At 58.0% G+C, this 16,633-nt stretch overlaps 1 protein-coding gene across 1 annotated transcript in view; it reads right to left on the bottom strand.

Moving 5' to 3' along the window:
* Positions 1 to 262: 262 nt before the first annotated feature.
* LOC135288734 (transcription elongation factor SPT5-like) overlaps positions 263 to 16,633 on the bottom strand; it is a 28,465-nt gene continuing 12,094 nt past the window's right edge. Inside the window, 24 exon segments of the mRNA XM_064402130.1 lie at positions 263 to 517; positions 699 to 728; positions 1,203 to 1,298; positions 2,281 to 2,484; positions 3,242 to 3,262; positions 3,264 to 3,411; positions 4,709 to 4,824; positions 4,826 to 4,868; positions 5,664 to 5,769; positions 7,394 to 7,521; positions 8,346 to 8,440; positions 8,442 to 8,449; positions 8,541 to 8,811; positions 8,894 to 9,019; positions 9,901 to 10,047; positions 12,476 to 12,562; positions 12,564 to 12,623; positions 13,988 to 14,143; positions 14,227 to 14,291; positions 14,294 to 14,362; positions 14,435 to 14,528; positions 16,317 to 16,422; positions 16,533 to 16,551; positions 16,554 to 16,602. Of these exon segments, the coding sequence (XP_064258200.1) occupies positions 404 to 517; positions 699 to 728; positions 1,203 to 1,298; positions 2,281 to 2,484; positions 3,242 to 3,262; positions 3,264 to 3,411; positions 4,709 to 4,824; positions 4,826 to 4,868; positions 5,664 to 5,769; positions 7,394 to 7,521; positions 8,346 to 8,440; positions 8,442 to 8,449; positions 8,541 to 8,811; positions 8,894 to 9,019; positions 9,901 to 10,047; positions 12,476 to 12,562; positions 12,564 to 12,623; positions 13,988 to 14,143; positions 14,227 to 14,291; positions 14,294 to 14,362; positions 14,435 to 14,528; positions 16,317 to 16,422; positions 16,533 to 16,551; positions 16,554 to 16,602 (2,358 nt within the window). The 3' untranslated portion in view covers positions 263 to 403.

Below are 16,633 nucleotides of genomic sequence, written 5' to 3'. Positions count from 1 at the left end.
GAAAAAGGAGGAGAAATGGGCGAAAAATGGGCAGAAATGGGCAAAAAAAGGAGGAAAAAAAGGGGCAGAAAAGGGGGCGAAAAAGGAGCAGAAATGGGTCAGAAAAGGGCGAAAAATGGGGCGGAAATGGGCAAAAATTGGGCAAAAAAAGGAGGGAAAATGGGGCAAAAAAGGAGGAAAAAAAGGGGCAAAAATGGAGCAGAAATGGGTAAGAAATGGGCAAAAAATGGGCAGAAAAGGGGCGAAAAAAGGGGCGGAAATGGGCAAAAAATGGCCAAAAAATGGGCGAAAAATGGGAAAAATGGGGCAAAAAATGGGAAAAAAAATGGGGAAAAAAAGGAGGAAAAAAGGGGCAGGAGGGGGGCGGGGCGGGGGGCAGTGGGGCTGGGGGCTGCGGGGGGGCTCAGGCCTCCAGCAGCTTGCCCAGGAAGCGCAGGTTGAGGATCTTGAGCTGCTCCTCCAGGTCCATGCGCACGATGCCGTCCTCGCCGTCGATGCTCAGCAGGATCCCGGTGGCCTCGCGGTCCTCCCCCCAAAATCACCTTCACCTGGGGGGGGAAAACGGGGGTTTGGGGGGCTCAGGGGGGGCCCAGAGGGGTCTGGGGGGTCCCAGAGAGGTTTTTGGGGGGATTTTGGGGGGATTTTTTTGGGGAATTTGGGTGGGTTTTGGGGGGGGATCTCAGCAGGATCCCGGTGGCCTCGCGGTCCTCCCCCAAAATCACCTTCACCTGGGGTGGAAAGGGGAATTTGGGGGGCTCGGGGGGGGTCCCAGAGGGGACTGGGGAGGCTCAGGATGGATTTGGGGGGCTCAGGGGGGGTTTGGATGGTCCCAGAGGGGATTTAGGGGGGATTTGGGGACCTCAAAGGGAATTTGGGGGACTCAGAGGGGATTTGGGGGTCCCCAGGTGTCCCCTGGGGGGTCCCCAGGTGAGTTTTGGGATCCCCAGGTATATTTTGGGGATCCCTCTGTGTTTTTGGGGGTCCCCAGGTACATTTTGGGGTCTGGGTATTTTTGGGGTCCCACCTTGTTGCTCTTGGTGGGCGTGACGGGCTCCAGGTGAGTTTGGGGGGGGTACCCAGGTGTGTTTTTGGTTTCCCCAGGTGTGTTTTTGGTTTCCCCAGGTGTATTTTTGGGGTTCCCAGGTACATTTTTGGGATGCCAGGTACATTTTTGGGGTCCCCAGGTGTTTTTGGGGTCCCACCTTGTTGCTCTTGGTGGGCGTGACGGGCTCCAGGTGCTCGCTGGACACGCTCACCACCTTCTCGCTGTCCTTCAGGTACACCGAGCACATCCCGCCCTGGGGGGGCAGGGGTCAGCCCCAAAGTGACCCCAAAAATACCCCAAATCCCCCCCCAAAAGACCCAAAAAAATCCCCACAAAAATCTCCAAAAAATCCCCCAAAAACCCCCTGGAATGACCCCAAAAATCCCCACAAAAATCTCCCCAAAATCCCCTCCGAAATGACCCCCAAAAATCCCCCAAAATCCCCTCCAAAAACTCCCTGAAAAGACCCAAAAAATCCCCCCAAAAAATCCCCCAAAAACTCCCTGGAATGACCCCAAAAATCCCCACAAAAATCCCCCGAAAGTGACCCCAAAAACCCTCTGAAATGACCCCAAAAAATCACCCAGAAAAACTCCCTGAAACGCCCCCAAATATCCTCCAAAAATCCCCCCAAAATATCCCCCCTGAAATGACCCCAAACCCCCCCCAAACCCCCTTGTATTCCCTCTGTGACCCCCCAAACCCCATTTTAGCCCCCCTGTGACCCCCCAAACCCCCCTTGTATCCCCCCCAAACCCCCCTGGGACCCCCCAAACCCCCTTTTATCCCCCCCAAACCCCATTTCAGCCCCCCTGGGACCCCCCCAAACCCCCCTTGTATCCCCCCAAAACCCCCTGGGACCCCCCAAATCCCTTTTTAGCCCCCCCAAACCCCCTTTTATCCCCCCCAAACCCCATTGTACCCCCCCCAAATCCCCTTTTATCCCCCCCAAACCCCCCTGGGACCCCCCAAACCCCCTTTTATCCCCCCCAAACCCCCTTTTATCCCCCCCAAACCCCATTTTACCCCCCCTGGGACCCCCCAAACCCCGTTTCAGCCCCCCCAGGCACCGTGACGCTGCGGATGACGCTGGTCTGGCTGCCCCAAATCCCCTTTTATCCCCCCCAAACCCCCCTGGGACCCCCTAAACCCCCTTTTATCCCCCCCAAACCCCCTTTTATCCCCCCCAAACCCCATTTTACCCCCCCTGGGACCCCCAAACCCCCCCCAGGCACCGTGACGCTGCGGATGACGCCGGTCTGGCCCACGGCCGCGCTGTCCAGGTACGAGTCCCTGACCTTCACCTGGATGTCCGTGGTCACCCAGTCCCCCCCGCTGGCCTCGATGCCCGAGCCCGGCGTGTGGGGGTTGTACCCCCCCGGGGAGGGGGCCCCAGGGGTCATGGGGCTGTAGCCCACCGGGCTGGGGCTGGGGCTGGCCTGGGGGGCAAGGGGACACCGTCAGGGGGGGCTCCAAGGGGGTTTGGGGGGGCTAAAAGGGGGTTTAGGGGGGTCATAAAGGGGTTTTTGGGGGGGGTACAGGGGAGTTTGGGGGATACAAGTGGGGTTTAGGGGGGCTCCAAGGGGGTTTGGGGGACTTGGAGGGGGTTTGGGGGGGAATCAGAGGGTCTTGGGGGGGCTCCAAGGGGGTTTGGGGGGCTTTTGGGGGGGGCTACGAAGGGGTTTGGGGGGGTACAAGGGGGTTTGGGGGGGATAAAAGGGGCTTGGGGGTGCCAGGGGGGTCTTGGAGTGGGTTTTGGGGGGCTCAGGGTGGCTCAGGGGGTTCGGGCTGGCTCGGGGGGCTCAGGGTGGATTTGGGGTGGGTTTTGGGGGGCTCAGGGGGTTTTGGGGTACCTGGTAGGCCATGGGGGGAGGGCGTGGGGTGGTAGCTGGCCGGCGAGTGCGTGTTCTGGTAGCCCACCGGGCTCGGGGTGGGTTTGGGGGGCTCAGGGTGGGTCTGGGGGCTCGGGGCAGGTCTGGGGTTTTCGGGGCGGGTTTGGGGTGGGTTTCGGGGGGTCCCGGGGGTCCCGGGGGGTACCTGGTAGGCCATGGGGGAGGGCGTGGGTGGTAGCTGGCCGGCGAGTGCGTGTTCTGGTAGCCCGGGGGGCTTTGGGGGGCTCAGGGGGTTCGGGATGGCTCAGGGGGCTCAGGGTGGATTTGGGGTGGGTTTCGGGGGTCCCGGGGGGCTCGGGGGTACCTGGTAGGCCATGGGGGAGGGGCGTGGGGTGGTAGCTGGCCGGCGAGTGCGTGTTCTGGTAGCCCACCGGGCTCGGGGCCACCTGGTGGTAGCTCTGGGGGGAGGGCTGGGCTGGTAGGAGCCCTGGGGGGGAGGGGACGGCGTAGGGCGAGAACTGCTCCGTGTTGTACCTGGGGACGGGTGGGGGCACACCCTGGGGTCACGCCCCGGGTCACACCTGGGGTCACGCCCGGGTCACGCCCGGGGGGGTCCCCGGCACCCCCAGCCGCTCCCCCCCTTTCACGGCAGATTTTGGGGCCCCCAAACTCCACTTTTTCTCCATTTTTCCCCCATTTTTTCCCCAATTTTTCCCCATTTTTTTTCATTTTTACCCATTTTTTACCCAATTTTTACACATTTTTTACCCAATTTTCCCCCATTTTTTACCCAATTTTTACCCAATTTTTCCCCATTTTTTACCTATTTTTTTCGGTTTTTACCCATTTTTTTTACCCAATTTTTAATGCAATTTTTCCACATTTTTTACCCAATATTTCCCCAATTTTTATGCAATTTTTCCCCATTTTTTACCCATTTTTTCGTTTTTTACCCATTTTTTACCCAATTTTTCCACATTTTTTACCCAATATTTCCCCATTTTCCCCCCATTTTTTCCCCATTTTTCCCCATTTTCCCCCATTTTTCCCCTTTTTCCCCCAATTTTCCCCATTTTTTACCCTTTTTTTTTCATTTTTACCCATTTTTTACGCAATTTTTACCCAATTTTTAACCCAATTTTCCCACATCACTTTTTTACCCAATATTTCCCCGAATTTCCCCCATTTTTTACTCAATTTTTCCCCATTTTTAACCCAATTTTCCCCCCATTTTGGGCCCCCCCTGGATTTTGGGGGGGGGGTTTGGAGTATTTTGGGGTGAATTTGGGGTATTTCAGGGGGATTTGGGGTGGATTTTGGGGGTTTGGGGCCCCCAGGACCATTCCCCCCCTTCCCCTCCACCTCCCCACATCCCAATCCCGCCCATTTTGGGGTCCCCCCGGATTTTGGGGTATTTCAGTGGATTTGGGGTGGATTTTGGGGTATTTGGGGTGTATTTTGGAGGGATTTTGGGGTATTTTGGGGGGGTTTCGAGGGGTTCCGGGGTCCCCAGGACCATTCACCCCTTCCCCCCACATCCCCACCCCGCAGATTTTGGGGTCCCCCCGGATTTTGAGGGGATTTGAGGAGAATTCAGGGGGATTTGGGGTGGATTTTGGGGTATTTGGGGTGGATTTCGGGGGGGGTTCGGGGTATTTTGGGGGGGTTTCCGGGGGTCTCGGGGTCCCCAGGACCATTCACCCTTTCCCCCCACATCCCAACCCTGCAGATTTTGGGGGTCCCCCCGGATTTTGGGGTATTTCTGGTGGATTTTGGGATGGATTTTGGGGTATTTTGGGGGGGTTTCGGGGGTCTCGGGGTCCCCACTCACATGGCGGGCGTGCCGGGGGTCTGGGGGTTGTAGGGCTGGCTGACTTGGGGGGACGCGGGGTCGGGGTACCCCGGGGTCTGCGGGTTGGGGGTGCCCCCGTAGCCCTGGGGGGAGGGGGGTGGGCTCGTCCTCGAAGCCGTACTCGAAATCCTCGTCGGCCCTGGGGGGAAAAAATGGGGAGGGGGCCCCAAAAATGGGGAGGGGGCCCCAAAAAATGGGAACACAACCCCAAAACACAGGGGGGAAAATAGGGAGGGGTCCCCAGGAATGGGAACACAGCCCCAGAAATGGGGGGAAATGGGGAGGGGGCCCAAAAATGGGGAGGGGGCCCCAGGAATGGGAACACAACCCCAAAACACAGGGGGGAAAATGGGGAGGGGGGCCCCAGGAATGGGAACACAGCCCCAGAAATGGGGAGGGGGTCCCCAAAAAATGGAGCACAACCCCAAAACACAGGGGGGAAAATGGGGAGGGGTCCCAAAAAATGGGAACACAACCCCAGAGAAAAAAGGAATTGGGGAGGGGTCCCCAAGAATGGGAACCCACCCCCCAGAACACAGGGCAGGGGAATTGGGGAGGGGTCCCCAAAGGGACCAAAAGGGTTTTTTTTGGGGGGGGTCTCATCTTGAGGGTGTGCTGGGTTGTTATTTTGGGTGGGGGTCTCACCTGGAGGGCGTGTTGGGGTTATTTTGGGTGGGGGGTCTCACCTGGAGGGCGTGTTGGGGTTATTTTGGGTGGGGGTCTCCCCTGGAGGGCGTGTTGGGGTTGTTATTTTGGGTGGGGGTCTCCCCTGGAGGGCTGTTGGGGTTATTTTGGGTGGGGGTCTCCCCTGGAGGGCGTGTTGGGGTTGTTATTTTGGGTGGGGGTCTCACCTGGAGGGCGTGTTGGGGTTGTTATTTTGGGTGGGGGTCTCACCTGGAGGGCGTGTTGGGGTTATTTTGGGTGGGGGTCTCACCTGGAGGGCGTGTTGGGGTTGTTGGGGTCCCAGGCCCCGCTCTGGGCCGGGGTCCTGCTCCCGTCGTGCAGGGGGGTCTGCGAGCCGTAGTGGGGGGTGCGGCTCCCTGGGGACCCCGAAATCGCCGTCAGCCCCTGGGGACCACCCAGGGACCCCCCAGGGACCCCCAAAGTCACCGTCACCCCCCAGGGACCCCCGAGGGACACCCCAAAACCACTATCACCCCTGGGACCCCCCCGAAATCACCGTCACCCCCTGGGGACACCATCACCCCCAGGACCCCCAAGAGCCCCCCAGGGTCCCCAGTGTCCCCATGTCCCCAATGTCCCTGTGTCCCCAGTGTCCCCAGAACCCCCCCAGAAGGACCCCTGACCCCCAGAACTGTCCCCAGAATTGTCCCCAGCAGTGTCCCCAGTGTCACCAGGCTCATGTCCCTGTACCCCAATGTCCCCAGAATTGTCCCCCATGTCCCCAGCAGTGTCCCCAGCAGTGTCCCCATGTCCCCATGTCCTGTGTCCCTGTACCCCAATGTCCCCAGCAGTGTCCCCATGTCCCCATGTCCTGTGTCCCTGTACCCCAATGTCCCTGTACCCCCATGTCCTGTGTCCCCAGCAGTGTCCCCAATGTCCCCAGCAGTGTCCCCATGTCCCCAATGTCCCCATGTCCCCAGCACTCACCGTCATGCAGCGGGGTCTGCGAGCTGTACAGGGGCTGTCCCCATGTCCTGTGTCCCTGTGTCCCCATGTCCCTGTACCCCCATGTCCCTGTACCCCCCATGTCCCTGTACCCCAATGTCCCCAGCAGTGTCCCCAATGTCCCCAGCAGTGTCCCCATGTCCCCATGTCCCCAGCACTCACCGTCATGCAGCGGGGTCTGCGAGCCGTACATGGGGCTGTCCCCATGTCCTGTGTCCCTGTACCCCCATGTCCCCATGTCCCTAGTGATGTCCCCTGGTGTCCCCATGTCCCCATGTCCCCAGCAGTGTCCCCATGTCCCCAGCAGTGTCCCCATGTCCCCAATGTCCCCATGTCCCCAGCACTCACCGTCATGCAGCGGGGTCTGCGAGCCGTACATGGGGCTGTCCCCATGTCCTGTGTCCCTGTACCCCCAGTGTCCTGTGTCCCTGTGTCCCCAGCAGTGTCCCCAATGTCCCCAGCAGTGTCCCCCATGTCCCCATGTCCCCAGCACTCACCGTCATGCAGCGGGGTCTGCGAGCCGTACAGGGGCTGTCCCCATGTCCCGTGTCCCTGTACCCCCGTGTCCCTGTATCCCAATGTCCCCAGCAGTGTCCCCATGTCCCCAGCAGTGTCCCCCATGTCCCCAGCAGTGTCCCCATGTCCCCAATGTCCCCAGCAGTGTCCCCATGTCCCCAGCAGTGTCCCCATGTCCCCAATGTCCCCAGCAGTGTCCCCAAGTCCCCAATGTCCCCGTGTCCCCAGCACTCACCGTCATGCAGCGGGGTCCTGTGAGCCGTACAGGGGCTGTCCCCATGTCCTGTGTCCCTGTACCCCCGTGTCCCTGTACCCCAATGTCCCCAGCAGTGTCCCTATGTCCTGTGTCCCTGTGTCCCCAATGTCCCCATGTCCCCAGCACTCACCGTCATGCAGCGGGGTCTGCGAGCCGTACATGGGGCTGTCCCCATGTCCCTGTACCCCCATGTCCCCCATGTCCCTAGTGATGTCCCCATGTCCCCAGCAGTGTCCCCGTGTCCCCATGTCCCCAGCACTCACCGTCATGCAGCGGGGTCTGCGAGCCGTACATGGGCGTGCGGGACCCCGAGCCGTACATGGGGGTCTGCGAGCCGTACATCGGGGTCCTCCCGTAGGCCGAGGTGAGACCCCCGGGGCGCCGGGACCCCCTGCGGGGACACTCGGGTCACACATGGGGACGGGAACACCCGCAGGGGACAGGGGGGTCACACGGGGACAGGGGACACGGGGGGGGTCACAGGGAGGGGGTCCTGGACCCTCTCGAGGGTGCCAGAGACCCCCTTAGGGGTCACCCCCAGCCCTGGGAGGGGGTCCCCAGGGATGTCCCCAGGCCTGTGCCCTGCCCAGGACTGTCCCCAGGGTGTCCCCAGGATGTCCCCAGATGTCCCCAAGGTGTCCCAGGGTGTCCCCAGGGTGTCCCCAGCCCCACTCACACGGTGGTCAGCCTCTGCCTGTCCACCGAGATCGTCTGGCACTGTCCCATCCCTGTCCTCATCCCTGTCCCACCCCTGTCCCCAGGGCTGTCCCCATCCCAGGACTGTCTCAGAACTGTCCCCAGGATGTCCCCAAGGTGTCCCAGGGTGTCCCCAGGGTGTCCCAGGGTGTCCCCAGGGTGTCACCCCACTCACACAGTGGTCAGCCTCTGCCTGTCCACCGAGATCGTCTGGCACTGTCCCACCCCTGTCCCCAGGGCTGTCCCCAGGGCTGTCCCCATCCCAGGACTGTCTCAGAACTGTCCCCAGGATGTCCCCAGATGTCTCCAGGATGTCCCCAAGGTGTCCCCAGGGTGTCCCCAGCCCCACTCACACAGTGGTCAGACTCTGCCTGTCCACCGAGATCGTCTGGCACTGTCCCACCCCTGTCCCCAGGGCTGTCCCCATCCCAGGACTGTCTCAGAACTGTCCCCAGGATGTCCCCAGATGTCTCCAGGATGTCCCCAAGGTGTCCCCAGGGTGTCCCCAGCCCCACTCACACGGTGGTCAGCCTCTGCCTGTCCACCGAGATCGTCTGGCACGTCGAGTGCAGCTCCACGCGCGCCGTCGACTCCGTGGCGTCCTTCACCACCCCCGATGTACCCTGGGGGGGCCCGGGGGGGGTCAGGGGGGTTTGGGGATCCCCCCGGGGGGTTTTTTGGGGGGGCTTTGGGGGGTCTCAGAGGCGCACCCACCTTTGTAGGGCCCCTGGGAGATGCGCACCGTCTGCCCGATCAGGTCGTTGTCGCGGCGCCCGCGGCCCCCGGCTCAGCCCCCCGGCCCCAAATCCGCCCCTCTGCCCTGCGGGGGTGGGTGGGGGGCTCAGCGGGGCCCCCGAGGGTCCCCAGAGCCCCCCGGGACCCCTCCCCAAAGGCACTCACCGGCCCCGCTGGGGTGCATGGGGCTGCTGATGCGGGGCGACATCGGCGTGAAGCCGCACATGGCGAAGTTGGTGACGTCCCGGGGCTGGGGAGGGGGCAAAGGGGGTCGGAATGGGGGGAAAAAGGGGGAAAAGGGGAAAACGGGGGGCGCCGGGGAGGGGGCTCACCTTGGAGCCCCCCGCCAGCACCAGGTGCCGCGTCTTGCAGACGAACATGCCGCCGTTCTCCACCAGCTTCTTGCAGTGCAGGAAGGCGAAGCCGCGGAACAGGTGGCGGATCTCGCCCTCGCGGCCCTGCGGGGAGGGGGGCGCGGCAGGGTCGGACCCCTCCCCAAATCACTGCCTGAGACCCCCCAGACTGCTGGGGGAGACCCCCAAATGACTGCCTGAGACCCCTCCCCAAATTACTGCCTGAGACCCCCCCCAGACTGCTGGGGGAGCCCCCCAAATGACTGCCTGAGACCCCTCCCCAAATTACTGCCTGAGACCCCCCCCAGACTGCTGGGGGAGAGCCCACAAATTATTGTGCGAGACCCCTCCCCCAAATTACTGCCTGAGACCCCCCCAAACTGCTGGGGGAGCCCCCCAAATGACTGCCTGAGACCCCCCCAGACCGCTGGGGGAGACCCCCAAATGACTGCCTGAGACCCCTCCCCAAATTACTGCCTGAGACCCCTCCCCAAATTACTGCCTGAGACCCCCGCAAATCATACTGTGAGACCCCCAAACTGCTGGGGGAGAGCCCACAAATTACTGGGTGAGACCCCTCCCCAAATTACTGCCTGAGACCCCCGCAAATCATACTGTGAGACCCCCCAAATGCTGGGGGAGAGCCCACAAATTACTGGGTGAGACCCCTCCCCAAATTACTGCCTGAGATCCTCCCAAGCTGCTGGGGAGACCCTCCCCAAATTTACTGTGTGAGACCCCCCCCAAAATTCCTGAGGATGCCCTCAAACCCACCCAAACCTCCCCCCCAAACCCCTCAGGGACCCCCAGACCCCCCCAGGGACCCCAGACCCACGGAGTGGGGGCCGTCGATGACTTTGACGATGTCCTTGACGTGGATGTTGTTCTGCCCCAAAACCCCCCCAAACCCCACCCCAAATCCCCCCAAAAACCCCCCAAATCCCCCCCAAACCTCCCCCCAAACCCCCCAGGGACCCCAGACCCACGGAGTGGGGGCCGTCGATGACTTTGACGATGTCCTTGACGTGGATGTTGTTCTGCTCCGAGTCCAGCGCCACGGCGAAGCGATTGTCCTTCTTGCGGCTGACGGCCTGGTGCCGCACCGTCACCACCTTGCCGTACATGTTCAGCACCTGGGACAGGTATGATACACCTGGGATACACCTGGGATACACCTGGATGTACCTGAGATACACCTGGGATACACCTGAGACAGGTGGGACTGCCTGGGATACACCTGGGATACACCTGGGACACACCCAGGGCTGGCTGGTGCCGCACCGTCACCACCTTGCTGTACATGTTCAGCACCTGGGACAGGTGGGACACACCTGAGACACCTGAGATACACCTGAGATACACTTGGGATACACCTGGGATACACCCGAGGCAGGTGGGATACACCTGAGATACACCTGGATGTACCTGAGATATACCTGGGACACACCTGAGACACCTGGGACACACCTGAGACAGGTCAGATACACCTGGGATACACCTGAGACACCTGGGATACACCTGAGATACACCTGGATATACCTGAGATACACCTGGGACACACCTGAGACACCTGGGACACACCTGAGACAGGTAAGATACACCTGGGATACACCTGAGACACCTGGGATACACCTGAGATACACCTGGATGTACCTGAGATACACCTGGGACACACCTGAGACACCTGGGACACACCTGAGACAGGTCAGATACACCTGGGATACACCTGAGACACCTGGGATACACCTGAGATACACCTGGATGTACCTGAGATACACCTGGGACACACCTGAAACACACCTGGGATACACCTGGATGTACCTGAGATACACCTGAGATACACCTGGGACAGGTGAGACACACCTAGATGTACCTGGGATACACCTGGGACACACCTGAGACAGGTCAGATACACCTGGGACACACCTGAGACACCTGGGATACACCTGAGATACACCTGGATGTACCTGAGATACACCTGGGACACACCTGAAACACACCTGGGATACACCTGGATGTACCTGAGATACACCTGAGATACACCTGGGACAGGTGAGACACACCTAGATGTACCTGGGATACACCTGGGACACACCTGAGACACCTGGGACACACCTGGGCTACACCCCATTTCTGTGGGGTTTTGAGGGATTTTTGGGGGGATTTTTTGGGGGATTTCTGGAGGATTTCCGTGGCCTTTTTGGGGATTTTTTTGAGAATTTCCGTGGGGTTTTCTGGGATTTTTGGGGGGGATTTCTGTGGGGTTTTGGGGGATTTTTTGAGGGGGTTTTGGTCAGGATTTGAGGGGGATTTCTCTTGGGTTTTGGGGGATTTTTTGGGAGGATGTTTTTTTAGGATTTCCGTGAGGTTTTGGAGGATTTTTTGAAGGGGATTTTTTGGGGATTTCAGGAGGATTTCCGTGGCCTTTTTTGGGGATTTTTGGGGAGGATTTTGGGGCAGGATTTCAGGAGGATTTCCAAGAGGTTTTGGGGAATTTTTTGGGAGGATTCGGGCGGGATTTCAGAAGGATTTCTGTGGGATTCTGTGGGATTTTTTGGGTGGATTTTTTTGAGGATTTCAGTAGCGTTTTGGGGAATTTTTTGGGGGGATTTTGGTCAGGATTTTGGGGGGATTTCCATGGGGTTCTGTGGGGTTTTTTGTGTGGATTTTCTTTGAGGATTTCCGTGGGGTTTTGGGGGATTTTTTGGGGGATTTTTGGCAGGGATTTCAGTAGGATTTCCGTGGAGTTTTAGGGGATTTTTCGGCGAGATTTTTTTGAGGATTTCTGTGGGGTTTTGTGGCATTTTTTTGGTGGATTTTTTTGAGGATTTCCGTGGAGTTTTGCGGGATTTTTTTGGGGATTTCAGAAAGATTTCCATGGGGTTCTGTGGGATTTTTTGGGTGGATTTTCTTTGAGGATTTCCGTGGGGTTTTGGGGGATTTTTTGGGGGATTTTGGGGCAGGATTTCAGGAGGATTTCTGTGGGGTTCTGTGGGATTTTTTGGGTGGATTTTTCTGAGAATTTCCGTGGAGTCTGGGGGGATTTTTTGGGGGGATTTTTGTCAGGATTTGAGGAAGATTTCTCTGGGGTTTTGTGGGATTTTTTCGGGGGATTTTTTTGAGGATTTCCGTGGGAATCTGTGGGATTTTTTGGGGGGATTTCTGTGGGGTTTTGGGGGATTTTTTGGGGGGATCTTGGGCAGGATTTCAGGAGGATTTACGTGGGATTCTGTGGGATTTTTTGGGGGGATTTTTCTGAGAATTTCCGTGTGGTTTTGGGGGATTTTTTGGGTGGGATTTTTCTGAGAATTTCCGTGGGGTTTTCTGGGATTTTTGGGTGGATTTTTCTGAGAATTTCCGTGGGGTTTTGGGGGATTTTTTGGGTGGATTTTTCTGAGAATTTCCGTGTGGTTTGGGGGATTTTTTGGGGGGGATTTTTCTGAGAATTTCCGTGGGGTTTTCTGGGATTTTTGGGTGGATTTTTCTGAGAATTTCCGTGGGGTTTTGGGGGATTTTTGGGGGGATCTGGGGCAGGATTTGGGGCGGATCTGGGGGTCTCACCTGGAAGGTCTCCCGCTCCAGGCGCACGATGACCCCCACGGTTTGGGGGTCCAGCTGCACCAGCTCCCCCCACTCGTGCTGCCCCCCCCACGTCCACGCCCGAGGCCGTCTCGGAGCAGAGCTGCAGGTCCCGGGGCAGCACCTTCAGCTGGGGCGGGAAGGGGAGAGCGGCGCTGGGGACCCAAAACTGCCGGATTTCACCCCAAAACCCAGCAGCTCTGCTTCCACCCCAAAACCCGCCCCATTTCACCCCAAAACCCGGCCACAGCTCTGCTTTTACCTCAAAACCACCCCGTTTCAACCCAAAACCGCCCGATTTCACTCCAAAACTGCTCGATTTCACCCCAAAACCGCCCCATTTCACCCCAAAACTGCCCCATTTCACCCCAAAACCCAGCAGCTCTGCTTCCACCCCGAAACCGCCCGATTTCACCCCAAAACCGCCCCATTTCACCCCAAAACCCGGCCACAGCTCTGCTTTTACCTCAAAACCACCCCGTTTCAACCCAAAACCGCCCGATTTCACCCCAAAACCGCTCGATTTCACCCCAAAACCCAGCCCCAGCTCTTTCACCCCAAAACCGCCAGATTTTTCCCGTTTTCACAGTTTTTTGCCCCATTCCCACCTCGTGCATAGTCAGGTCAGAGAACAGGATCACAAAGTTCTCCTCCACCCTCTGTTTCCCCTGATTTTATCCCATTTTACCCCACTTTTATGCCGTTTTTTTCCTGATTTTCACCATTTTTATGCCATTCTTCCCCATTTTTCCCCATTTTTTCCCGTTTTCACCATTTTTCGCCCCATTCCCACCTTGTGCATGGTCAGGTCAGAGAACAGGATCACGAAGTTCTCCTCCACCCTCCGTTTCCCCTCATTTTACCTCATCTTTTTTCCTTTTCATGCCATTTTTTTCCCGTTTTTTCTCGTTTTTTCACCGTTTTCCCCGTTTTTTCCCATTTTCACCATTTCTTGCCCCATTCCCACCTCATGCATGGTGAGGTCGGAGAACAGGACCACGAAGTTCTCCTCCCTGCTCCATTTCCCCCAGTTTAATCTTGTTTTACCCCATTTTTATGCCATTTTTTCCCCGTTTTTTCTCATTTTTCACCGTTTTTTCCCCGTTTTTTCCTGTTTTCTCCCTTTTTCGCCCCATTCCCACCTCATGCATGGTGAGGTCGGAGAACAGGATCACGAAGTTCTCCTCCACCCTCAATTTCCCCTGATTTTACCTCATCTTTTTGCCAGTTTGATGCCATTTTCCCCCCGATTTTTCCCATTTTTTTCACCGTTTTTCCCCGTTTTTTCCTGTTTTCTCCCTTTTTCGCCCCATTCCCACCTTGTGCATGGTGAGGTCGGAGAACAGGATCACGAAGTTCTCCTCCCCCTCCATTTCCCCTCATTTTACCTCATCTTTTTGCCAGTTTGATGCCATTTTCCCCCCGATTTTTCCCATTTTTTCACCGTTTTTCCCCGTTTTTTCCCATTTTCACCATTTCTTGCCCCATTCCCACCTCGTGCATGGTGAGGTCGGAGAAGAGGATCACGAAGTTCTCCTCCACCCTGACGATGAGCCCGGTGTCCCCCTCGAAGCGCCCGGCGATCACCTTGACGTGGTCGCCCATCCTGAAGTATTTCCGCAGCTCCTGCGCCGGGAACTCCAGCATGTCCTGCAGAACCCCAAATTCCCGCTTTAGCGCCCCAAAACCGCCCCCGGTTGGGGATTTTTGGGGGGTTTCGGGGCGCTCCCCACCTTGAGGTCCTCGTGCTTGGGCATGATGGTGATCTTGTTGCCGTCCACGCTGAGGATTTTGCCTGCAGGTTGATGAGCTCCCCCTCGCACACCTCCACGTTGTCGCCCGGCTGGAAGTTGTGCTCCCGCTCCTTCCCTGCGGGTTTTTGGGGTGAATTCCGGCGGTTTCGGGGCACTTTGGGGCGGGGCAGCGGGGGGACCCTCGTACCTGTGCTCTCGGTCACCACCTCCAGGTCGATGCCCTCGGGTTGGTCCTCGAATTTCTCCAGCTCGGACAGGGTGGGCTTGACGCCCTCCGTGATCTGGGTTTGGGGGGAAATCCCGAGGTTTGGGGCAAAAACGGGGCTGGGGCTGCAGCGGGGGGGGTTAAGGGTCAAAACTGTGGGGTTTGGGTTCAAACTTAGGGGTTCTGGGTTCAAATTTGTGAGGTTTGGATTCAAATTTGGGGGTTTGGGTTCAAACTTGGGGGTTTTGGGTTCAAATTTGGGGGTTTAAGGATCAAATTTGGGGATTTCGTGTTCAAATTTGTGAGGTTTGGGTTCAAATTTGTTAGGTTCGGGTTCAAACAGGCGGGTTTTGGGCTGGAAGAGGCAGATTTTGGCTGGAACAGGCCCATTTTGGGCTGGATTTTGGCAGATTTTGGACAGACTATGGCCATTTTGGGCTGGAACAGGCCCGTTTAGGGTCAGACCAGCCCATTTTGGGTCAGATTTCCCCAGATTGGGGCTCACCACGGCCGACATGGCGAAGCTCTTGAACAGGAACATTTTGGGCTGGAACAGGCCCATTTTGGGGTGGATTTTGGCGGATTTTGGACAGACCATGCCCATTTTTTCCCAGACCAGGCCCCTTTAGGGTCAGACCAGCCCATTTTGGGTCAGATTTCCCCAGATTGGGGCTCACCACGGCCGACATAGCGAAGCTCTTGAACAGGAACATTTTGGGTCAGACCCTGCACATTTTGGGCTGGATTTTTCCCATACCCTGCCTGTTCTGGGTCACACCGTGCCCATTTTGGGTCAGACCAGCCCATTTTGGGTCAGATTTCCCCAGATTCGGGCTCACCACAGCCGACATGGCGAAGCTCTTGAACAGGAACATTTTGGGCTGGAACAGGCCCATTTTTGGGGTGGATTTTGGCAGATTTTGGACAGACCATGCCCATTTTTATTTTGGCAGATTTTGGACAGACCATGCCCATTTTTTCCCAGACCAGGCCTGTTTAGGGTCAGACAGCCCATTTTGGGTCAGATTTCCCCAGATTGGGGCTCACCACGGCCCGACATGGCGAAGCTCTTGAACAGGAACATTTTGGGCTGGAACAGGCCCATTTTGGGCTGGATTTTGGCAGATTTTGGACAGACCATGCCCATTTTGGGCTGGAACAGGCCCGCTTAGGGTCAGACCAGCCCGTTTTGGGGTGACTTTCAGCAGATTTTGGCTCACCACGGCGGACATGGCGAAGCTCTTGAACAGGAACATTTTGGGTCAGACCCTGCACATTTTGGGCTGGATTTTTCCCATACCCTGCTGTTTTGGGTCACACCATGCCCATTTTGGCCCATTTTGGGTCAGATTTCCCCAGACCGGGGCTCACCACGGCCGACATGGCGAAGCTCTTGAACAGGAACATTTTGGGCTGGAACAGGCCCATTTTGGGCTGGATTTTGGCAGATTTTGGACAGACCATGCCCATTTTGGGCTGGAACAGGCCCGTTTAGGGTCAGACCAGCCCATTTTGGTCAGATTTCCCCAGACTGGGGCTCACCACGGCTGACATGGCGAAGCTCTTGAACAGGAACATTTTGGGCTGGAACAGGCCCGTTTTGGGCTGGATTTTGGCAGATTTTGGACAGACCATGCCCATTTTGGCTGGAACAGGCCCACTTAGGGTCAGACCAGCCCGTTTTGGGGTGAGTTTCAGCAGACTGGGGCTCACCACGGCGGACATGGCGAAGCTCTTGAACAGGAACATTTTGGGCTGGATTTTGGCAGATTTTGGACAGACCATGCCCATTTTGGGCTGGAACAGGCCCGCTTAGGGTCAGACCAGCCCGTTTTGGGGTGACTTTCAGCAGATTTTGGCTCACCACGGCCGACATGGCGAAGCTCTTGAACAGGAAGCCCTTGCGGCTGTAGCGGTTGCCCTCGAAGATCAGGAAGTCGCCGTCGGAGGCCACGTCCCCGCCCAGGGACCTGCGGGGACACCGGGGGCTCAGGGGTGTCCTGGGGGGTTTGGGGGGTCCCTGGGGGGTTTGGGGGGTCCCTGGGGGGTCCCAGGGGGGTCCCCGGGGTCCCGGCCGTACCGGATCTTCTCGGCATCAAGAGCCGCTGCGGCGGCCGCTTGAACTTCTTGCGCTTGGCGAACCAGTCCTTCTGTGGGGAGGGGAGAGAGAGGGGTCTGCTC

Source organism: Passer domesticus, chromosome 35 (genome assembly GCF_036417665.1).
Source record: "Passer domesticus isolate bPasDom1 chromosome 35, bPasDom1.hap1, whole genome shotgun sequence".
Taxonomy (NCBI): Eukaryota; Metazoa; Chordata; class Aves; order Passeriformes; family Passeridae; genus Passer; species Passer domesticus.
Note: the sequence above shows the minus strand (reverse complement) of the source record. Positions and strands in the feature narration are given on the sequence as shown.